We start from the raw sequence: 9,421 nt of genomic DNA, 5'->3' as shown, positions 1-9,421 counted from the left end.
ACATGGGTTGGTTCTTTTGCAGCCCATATAGCTTCCATTGTACAATTTGCTGCTGCTTTAAATCGGCACTTTGCTTCCTCCATCTCATATATTGGGTGCGCACATATTACTGCGGTGGCCTCTATCCTACACTCTTCTAATGTGGTGCTAACTATATTTCCTTCTATGTCTACTGCATATGGTGGAATATCATAGTACTTAATATAGTAATCCCCTGCCCCCACCCCCCCCCACCTCCATATAACCCCAATATTTTCTACTCTATATAAATGTCCTTCCGGGTGTTGTCATAGCTATAACAGGTATCACTAAGACAATTAGCATATTATTATTTACCATACATTCAACATTCATTCTATATACGCATACTAAACCTCTGAGCTGGCAACTGGTCAAGTCAAGATCCTTGTGTTGTGAAAGATTACATAAATGTTCATTAGTTACCCATAAAGGAACTGCCCCTTCATTAATCTGTCTTAAATTCTCTCGGGCTTGTTCCAATGCCCAAGATCCATAGGTGCTGCAAACGTCATTTCTGCTCGCTTCGTCTGAAATATTTTTCCCTATTTCAATCAGTTTGTGGATAGCCCCCGCATGACATTCGAGCACGTAGCCAGGATTAACCGTGTCATATCCTGGTCTGTATTTAATTGGGTGTTATGTATTCCCTGTCCCCGCTCTAGAATCTCCTTAAGCTTAAAGCTCAGGGTACGGACCTTCTGGTCAACAGTTGCCAGGTTCTGAATTAATCACTGATGTCCCTATATTGAATATCGTAGCGGCATCATTTATCAAGCTGTGTTTAATGCAATTCCCTCCCAAGCCTGATCGCATCTCGCTGTTGAACTGAGATGCTTCAGTCATCAGCTGCCCCATTAGAGCCGTATATAGTGCTCGAATATGGACTGAGCACCACTGGGGCGGGATAATTCCGGATATGTTCAAGACTACGGGTACCAGCTCATGGTGTACATTATTATACAAAATTTTTGATTAACCAGTACCACACCATTTGTCGGTACTGGATGCATAGTCGGACAGGGTGGGTTAGGCGGTGTGGTTTGAGGGGCTTCAATTATCTCTACTCAGACTGACGAAGTAGACGTGGGAGGTGGCTGGGTGGTGGTGCTAATCTTCTCCTTTGGGTGGACCTCCCACGCTCGATCTGAAGCAAACCCTTACTACAATTCAAAAGTACTTGTTCTCCTACTGTTAAATTTATCATTCCCAGTTGCGTGTCACATTCGGCGCTGTCCGTGCTGTACCAAGGTTCCTCCTGCGGTGCGGGATGAGCAGTGATGATCCCCGACCTTGTTGCCAGTACTGATACGCCCTCGACTAGGATCATAAATCTGTGGAGACATTAACATCGGCTCCCATTCTCTGGGTTACCACTTGGTCAATTGTCATGTATCTTTAACTGTGTCTAATGCCTCCATTTACTTCCCGTTTTCATATCCACAAGTGCGCATGTGCCACCTGTCATAATTAGCTGGTATGGTCCATGCCTGTTTGCTCCCGGCTCACCTTGACCATCGCCCGTTGGTCTCTGACTTCCATCCTTAACTCATGCAATTGCTTACTTATTTCCCTTACATAGTCTCGCATCTTTCCTTTTAGTGGTCCTACATCTCCCACTTCTACTATGATTCTCTCGGGTAACTGCATTGCTCTCCTTGTCATTACTTCAAATGGGGTGAACCTGGTGGTTCTGCTTGGGTTTGCCCTAAGGTGCATTAGAATATTGGGCTGTTCCCTGTCTCTTGAATTGATTTTGCGATTGCCGTTTTTTTAAAAGTTCAATTCATCCTTTCCACCATGCCCGTGCTCTGTGGCTGGTAGGGAATGTGGAATTTCTGTTTATATTTATATTTATACATTTCTTTAATGACTCTTCCTGTGAAATGAGTTCCCTGATCTGAATCCATCTGGATAGGCACCCTCCACTCCTTCCAGTCTACTGTCTCCTGCTGCTGTTCCATGTCGGCCCTTAATTCCTTAAGCTGCCTACACAACTCTACAATGCACCTTCTTAACCTATCTCTCAATGGCTCAGTATCTTCACTTCCAGTGGCGGTTCTCTCTACGAGCTGCTTAACGCTGTCTGTGATCACAGTGTTAATCCTTTTTGTAGCTCGCAGGCACATTAATACAATCAGTAATACATCTATTTGTCCTTTTTCCAGCTTTCCCTTTACCTGTATCCATCTTGTGGTAAACTGTTGTTAAGTATTACTTCTCCTCACATTTCAATTCCTGAACTACAACCTCTAAGTTTTTTTGCCCCTGATCATGATCATCCTAAGATTCTCTTGATGTCAGTTTCTCTACTGTCTTGATCGTTTATAATATTTCCTTGCTCTCTAGGTTGCATTAACTATTCCATGTCAACAAGGATCTCTGTCTCTAGATCTTTGCTTATCCCTGTGCATTTCCAATGTCTCAGTTGATGACCAGATTATCAAATTCGGTTCCCTTAAAACAGTTTGTATATTGTATCCTCTTTCCCTAACTTTTTCTCCTACTTGCCTCATATCATTTTACACATACAACAGACTACAATATTATCTTGTTCAGGTGTCTGGAGAGAATTTAAAACCCAATAGAGTATTCTCATAACGGTTTTAAAACAGAAATCAGGCATTGACATGTTTTGGTTCCTTACCTTCTTCTCAAACAACATTTTATTGGCTCAAAAGTAACCCACTAAATTGTGTCTGACCCGTTTCTTTTAGAATTATCCCAGATTCGTTAACTCGGCCAAAAATTGGATTTGCACCAAACTTTGTCAAGGTCTTGAGCTCAGCTTCATATTTTGGGAACAGACTTTACAAATACAAAAGCTTGCAGCATTTGAATTAGTGCCAATTGTTGTCAAACCTTTTAAAATGAAAATTCCCTTTTGAGAAATTATCAGGAACCAAACCTCAAATTTTAACCTTTGTATGAAATGTAATTTATGATATCAAAATTAAAACTGCCTGTTTCTTGTGTGTATTGATTTGTATCCAAGTTCTAATTTCCGTATGTTTATCGACACATTCTTTATCTTAGATAGCATCCTAGCGATTCAAAAGTAATCTTCTAAACTACACTGCACTTTACACCTCAAGCCTTGTCCCAACTTCAAATAACAGTGCTCTTGGGTTGCAGACCTCCTTTCATATTTAATTCACCTCTTCAAAAGAAACCCCTTTTTATCCATTGGAGCCACTTAGCCCGTGTGTTTATGTCTTTTGGTTTTCTGAGAATCCCTTGAACCTCAGGTAATTTTCCCCTCAGAATACCAACTCGTATGAGTTAATGCAACTCGTATGTATCAATCCCAATCAGCTTGGAAGCTGCTGATACTAGTCTGCAAGGGGGTGGTACAAAGGTTGGTTCATCTGACTCTGTTTAGCTTTATGATACCTTCAAATTGTGATTTTTTTTGCCAGAAATCTCAACTCAAACCCTATACTCAAAACTTTGGAAAGTTTTAGTACACTTTTCCTCTAATCTAACATGGGGCTTTCAACCCTTAAGTGCTGAACTACACAAACAGATGTCAATTTACGGAAGAAAACACATTAAAGCTCACATACGAAGGCTTCCTTGCACACAAACAAATATATATTTAGGGGTATGTATTTATATTCCCGTATCCTTAACGACTTAAAATTCTCATATTCTAAACAAAACTTCAAATAGCAGTGGGGGATATAAAGGGATCTTGAAGGCTCCACCTATAGGGACCATCAAACTGATGGAAGCTCACATTTTCCCTGCTACTGCCTGTCAGTGCTTATTAACCCCCCGAGGGGTACCCCCTTGCTTTTTTCTCTCTCCCTTCAGCACAAGCAGCTCTTGTAACTTAGATCAATTCATTTTTTTTTTAAGTTACGGAAAATTCAATAGCGGACCTTCAGGGTCCCACCCATCCTTCCACATTTTCTTGATTAATTTTGACCGTTGCTCTGCTATGGACCTCGTAATGGAGTCCGCGGTTCCCCAGTTGAGTTCCATAGCACTATTCTGTTTCCCTGATGGTATTCTGTTCTTATTCCCATCTATCTTTGTGCAGTACATTCGCGCGTGGCCCTAACAACTTGGTTTCTTGTGGTATGCGCGGTTTCACTTATTTCACTGGGGTCTGGCCTGCCTGCGCGGCTTCGGTTATGGTTATATTTCAAACCGTAACCCGCCAGCACGGCTCTGCCTCCTCTTTTTGGTAGCGGTCTGGCCTTCCTGCGCAGCTTTGGCACCGCGAGCCCGCCTGCACAGCTCCGCCTCCTATCCTGGTGCCTCCTATCTCCTGTCCTGAGTCCTCCTCCCGATTCTATGATAGTTGACCGGACTGTTCTCGGGTGGGCTTACTGCACTAACTATGGGTGGTAAATGAAATATACTCACCCACTTTGCAGAGCTGTCCCGAGGATACGATCCAAGTATCCTGCTGACCATGCCAAACTGTTGTGGTCACTTTGGCAAACGGACCACAGGAGTCTCAGGTACAGGTCACTATCGTTTATTTGTGCAATTGCAAGGAGAGCACCCTCTCAATACAGCTTGAGACAGTACTCTGCTAAACTACAAGTGTTCACCATATTTATACATTATTGATCACGGTACAAGAACAGTTTCCAGATTCTGATCTCGTCAACATATAGGTTTACATGAAACAGACATCTCTCTAGTAACAAAGGTACCAAGGTACAGGCATTATCTGTCCCTACTTTCACCCCCGGCAGAGACCTTCCCTCCTATCTCAACTAGGACCATCTGTTCTTTCCCTATCTGCTATAAACAGACCCAATCTTTGTTGTTTTTCAACCTAAGGCTCCGGTCTGAGTCCTAAGACACCCAATCTATCATTTTTGCATTCCTCTGTGTTCAGCCTGGCCTTGCTGATGGTCACAGGCTCTGAGGGTGTGCAAGGCTCAGATTCCTCTCTGTCCAGCCTGGCCTTTAACTGTACTTGCAGGCACTGGCTGCTTGGATATTTTAAGTAGTCCTTTCCCTTTCAATAAGTTCTTAATGTACCCCTATATTCTCCCCTAACGATTGTAAACTAACTTCTGTCAAGAGTTCTTGAATTAAGGGGAAAGATCACGGATGGTGCATTTAAAAGGGGACACTGCAGCCCCGAAAATCAGCGACAGATCCAAAATATTAAACTCCAGTCAGTTAACATTAGAAGGAACAAACTAAATATTGTCAGACTATCAGTCCTGGATGTGAGTAACAGCATCAATAACAGCAGAATCCAATCCCTGTAATCACTTATGAACTCGTTGGTGTGTGAGCAGGTGCTGTGATTGAGTGAATCCCTTCCCACACACGGAGCAGGTGAACGGCCTCTCCCCAGTGTGAACTCGCTGGTGTGTGAGCAGGTGAGAGGACCGAGTGAATCCCTTCCCACACATGGAGCAGGTGTACGGTCTCTCCCCGCTGTGAATACGCTGGTGTGTCAGCAGGTTACATGAGTGAGTGAACCCATTCCCACATACAGAGCATATGAATGGCCTCACCCCAGTGTGACTTCGCTGATGTCTCAGCATGTTGTTTAACTGAGCGAATGCCTTCCCACACTCAGAGCAGGTGAATGGCCTCTCCCCAGTGTGAACTCTTTGGTGTTTCAGCAACTGGGATGAATTAGTGAATCCCTTCTCACACACAGAGCAGGTGAATGGTCTCTCACCGGTGTGAACTCGCTGGTGTGTCAGCAGAGTAGTTGACTGAGTGAAGCCCTTCCCACACATGGAGCAGGTGAATGGTCTCTCCCCAGTGTGGATTCGCTGATGTGCAGTGAGGTTGGATGAACACCTGAACCTCTTCCCACAGTCAGTGCAGCTGAATGGTCTCTCCTCAGTGTGAGCTCGCTGGTGTGACTGGAGGCAGAAAGACTGAGAAAATCCCTTGCCACACACGGAGCAGATGAACGGCCTTTCCCCAGTGTGACTGCGTCGATGGTTTTCCAGTTGGGATCGATAACTGAATCCTTTCCCACAGTCCTTACATTTCCACGGTTTCTCCATGGCGTGGGTGTTCTTGTGTCTCTCCAGAAGATCAGTTGAATCCTCACCCACACACAGAATACCTGCACAGTCTCTCCCCGCTGTGAATGGTTGATGTTTTTTCAGGTTGGGTTCTGCAGTCAGTGCACTAGAACACTCTCACTTGGGCGTATCTCTCTCTCTCTCTCTCGGTGATTTTCCAGTCACACAGATGTTTGAAATATTTTCTCTCAGACAGAACAGAGAAATGTTTCTCCTTCCACATTCAAAGACCAATGATATTCAGGTCCTTATGAATCGGGTGACTCTGTTAGATCTTGATGTGATGTTTGGTTTGAGTTTTCCATCTGCAAATCCTCCCCTTCTGATACCCTGTAAAAGGAGTTTACAACAGTTACCACTGTCAGTGGAGGACAGAAATTCAGAGCAGACTATTCTAGTTTCTAAGAAACATTTATTCCTCTCTTGTTTCCCCAAAGATTTAACTCCCTGTCCCACACACTCTGCCTCCTTAATCATTCCCCCTCTTGGTCACTGGGGTCTGTGTTCCCGTACATGCGCTCCGCTCCCTGAAGCAGCCCTACCTTTATAAGATCGTAAGAAATAGGAGCAGCAGTCGGCCATTCAAGTGGAATGAAGACCAGAATCAGATCAGCCACCAAGATAATAAGATCATGGCTGATCTGATTCTGGCCTTCATTCCACTTTTCTCTCTGCACCTATCACCCATAACTGCCGAGTGGATCCAAAATCAGTGCAACTAACTCAGCAATGTGTGCAATGACCCAGCCTTCACTGATCTCTCGGGAAGTGAATTCCAAAGAATTGGTGAAAGTCAACTAGGAGAAACATGTGAACAGGTAAAATGGTTCAGTGACATTTAAGGAGATAATTCATAACTGAAAGAAAGACAATATTTGTTCATGGGTTGTGGGTATCGCTGGCTGGGCCAGCATTTATTGCCTGTCCCTAATTGCCCTTGTTCAGAGGGCTTTTAAGAATCGACCACATTGGTCTGGTGAACCAGTTGGGTTTTTACAACAATTGGCGATGGTTTCACGGTCATCATTATACTTTTAATTCCAGGTTTTTATTGAATTCAAATTCCACCATCTGCTGTGGTCGGTTTCGAAGCTGCGCCCCCAGGTCTCTGGGATACCACTATTTCCCCACCTCACCAACCATAGGTGTTGAGGATTTTACCAAATCGACAGAAATGATGCAAAATGCTGCAAGGATTAATCGCCCTGAAGCCCCGCCCACTCTCCCTTCCCTCACCAAGATGGCCGCCCATGCGCCCCGCAACCTGAACAAGCCCCGCCTTCTCGCAAGATGGCGATCGGTTGCCCGGCAACCCTGTGCTGTCACCGGGGACGAAGCCCCGCCTGCCCGATCCGCCCTGAATCACGCTCACAAGATGGCGGCCAGTGAGCCCGCTCCCCCGGGCCTGTCACGGCGGGGAAAACACGGGGCCTCTGGCCTCTTATTCGGGGCCTCAGGCCGACCGCAGAAGTTGATCCCATTCCCAGTCCAGCTGCGGTTTCCATTCCTACCCTGTGCTCACAATCTCCTCCCGCCTCCCGAACCGTCCGCTCCTCCTCACCCTGTCACCATGACTGACACTGAGCATGCTCAGAGCGCACACCCACACTGCACCTGCGCACTGGACTCCTACAGTCATTGATGGGGGACTTTCTGCACCGCGGGTTCTTCTGGGTAGTAATCCGCCATCGTCACCTTGAATTCGTGACAGAAAATGTAGTTTCGGCATCCCAATCGAGATCGGGGCCAGAGGCTCAATACATAAAATAAGTACTTATATTGTGTAGAAACATGAATATCTGGACCCTCCTCCCTGATGCAATCTGTGCAATTCACCCCCACACCCACCTGCAATTTCAAATTGGAAAAGGTCAAAAGTGATGATCTGCAATGATCAGTGATAAGGCCACTTTTTATTCTTATTTTGTATTAATGACCTGGACTTGGGAACAATATAAAAAAATTCAGCTGATACCAAACAGTATTTCTAGGAAGAATGCAACAAAAGACATTGGAACACTTGGCAGTTAAGTGGCAAATTAGCTTTAACGATGATAATGTGCAATGATATACTTTGGGAGCAAACATACAAACAATACCCAGACCTTAGAGAATAAGAAAGTGAGTGAGGTGGAAGAACAAAGCATTCTCGGGATACAGATGAACAAATAATGAAAAACGTTATTACAAGTCAGCAAATCAAGTAAAATGCTCACAAAGGACTGGGATTTATTTCTAGAGGTACAGAACTAAGAAATCATGAAATTATGTTCAATCTATAAGTTCCCTGTACACAGTCTGGTCCCATACAATCAAAAAGCCAAAAACACTGGAGCTTGTGCAAAAAAGATTTTTAAGGATGACATCAGAACTGAGGGATTACAGTTATTGGGAAAGATTTAACAAGTTAGGGTTTTGTACCTTAGAAAAGGGGCATCTTAGAGGTAACCTGACAGAGGTTGCTTTAAATTATGAATGGGTTGTGGAGGGTAGAAGTGGAGCAATGTTTCTGTTTATATGAGAATCAAAAATTGGGACCATATGTACAAGAGAGTTCCTAATAAATCCAATAGGGAAATAGGGGAAATGTCTGTACTCAGAGAGTGGTTAGAATGTGAAATTCACTATCAGAGGAAGAGGTTGGGCGAATAGCTTGGATGCTTTCAAAAGGAAACTGGGTGGGTACACTAGGTAAGCTGTTTATGGGATTAAAGAGTTAAACTAAAAGACTGAAATAAGGCAGATGAAATGGAAGCAGATTACTATTAAAGATAACTACTAGAACAAACTAGGTGAATCAATTGGCCTGTTTCTGGACTCAATATTCTCTGTAATTCAGTGTCATCTCCTCCCAACCCCTGAATAACATGTTCCACATCCACAACTTGTACTGCACATGCTCAGAGTACAACCCGGTCCTGAGTAATCACACTGGGTTCCTGTAGTTATTGATGGGACACATTCTGGCCACTTGGGAAATAGTGGTTTGTATCGCCATCATGGAAAGCCAATTAGTGAACAGAAATTTGCGTCAAAACATTGAAATTGGACTGAATGGCCTGATTCTGTAATGAAATCCTATGAGGTAGAGGTGGATTAATACTCATGTCTATACGGTTGTGGCCCAAGAGGTGAATTAATACTCGGGCCCATGAAGACCATCCCCCCCATAAAATCAGCACTGACTCCTTCCCCCTCTTTGCCACACTCTGAGGTTGGACCAAATTGCAACCTTTGTTTCCTATTTGAACCTGAGCTGAGCATCGAGCTTCTGATAACATATCCTCTCCATCATTAAGATCATCTGCTTCCAGCTCTGTCATATCAATTATCTCCATCCTGCCTCAGCCAATTTGCTACTGAAATGTTCATCCATGTCTTTG

At 44.1% G+C, this 9,421-nt stretch overlaps 1 protein-coding gene across 2 annotated transcripts; it reads right to left on the bottom strand.

The window, feature by feature from the left end:
• Window positions 1–260: 260 nt before the first annotated feature.
• LOC121270564 (zinc finger protein 235-like) lies at window positions 261–7,617 on the bottom strand. Of its 2 annotated transcripts, XM_041175933.1 has the most exons (3): window positions 7,550–7,617; window positions 5,511–6,368; window positions 261–1,352 (listed from the first exon to the last, which is right to left on the bottom strand). In XM_041175933.1, exons 2-3 carry the CDS (start codon window positions 6,015–6,017, stop codon window positions 1,239–1,241), a joined length of 621 nt encoding a protein of 206 aa, XP_041031867.1. In that variant the 5' UTR covers window positions 6,018–6,368; window positions 7,550–7,617; the 3' UTR covers window positions 261–1,238. The 2 variants fall into 2 exon arrangements, with proteins under 2 accessions (XP_041031867.1, XP_041031866.1); XM_041175932.1 differs by lacking the exon at window positions 261–1,352 and having other exon boundaries at window positions 2,895–6,368.
• Between the last annotated feature and the right edge of the window lie 1,804 nt (window positions 7,618–9,421).

This window comes from Carcharodon carcharias, chromosome 27, assembly GCF_017639515.1.
Source record: "Carcharodon carcharias isolate sCarCar2 chromosome 27, sCarCar2.pri, whole genome shotgun sequence".
Lineage (NCBI taxonomy): Eukaryota > Metazoa > Chordata > Chondrichthyes > Lamniformes > Lamnidae > Carcharodon > Carcharodon carcharias.
This window is presented reverse-complemented; position numbering and strand designations above follow the sequence as displayed.

Coding starts and splice junctions, on each gene's coding strand:
- LOC121270564 (XM_041175932.1), bottom strand. CDS start 6,017: ATGGAGAAACCGTGGAAATGTAAGGACTGTGGGAAAGGATTCAGTTAT.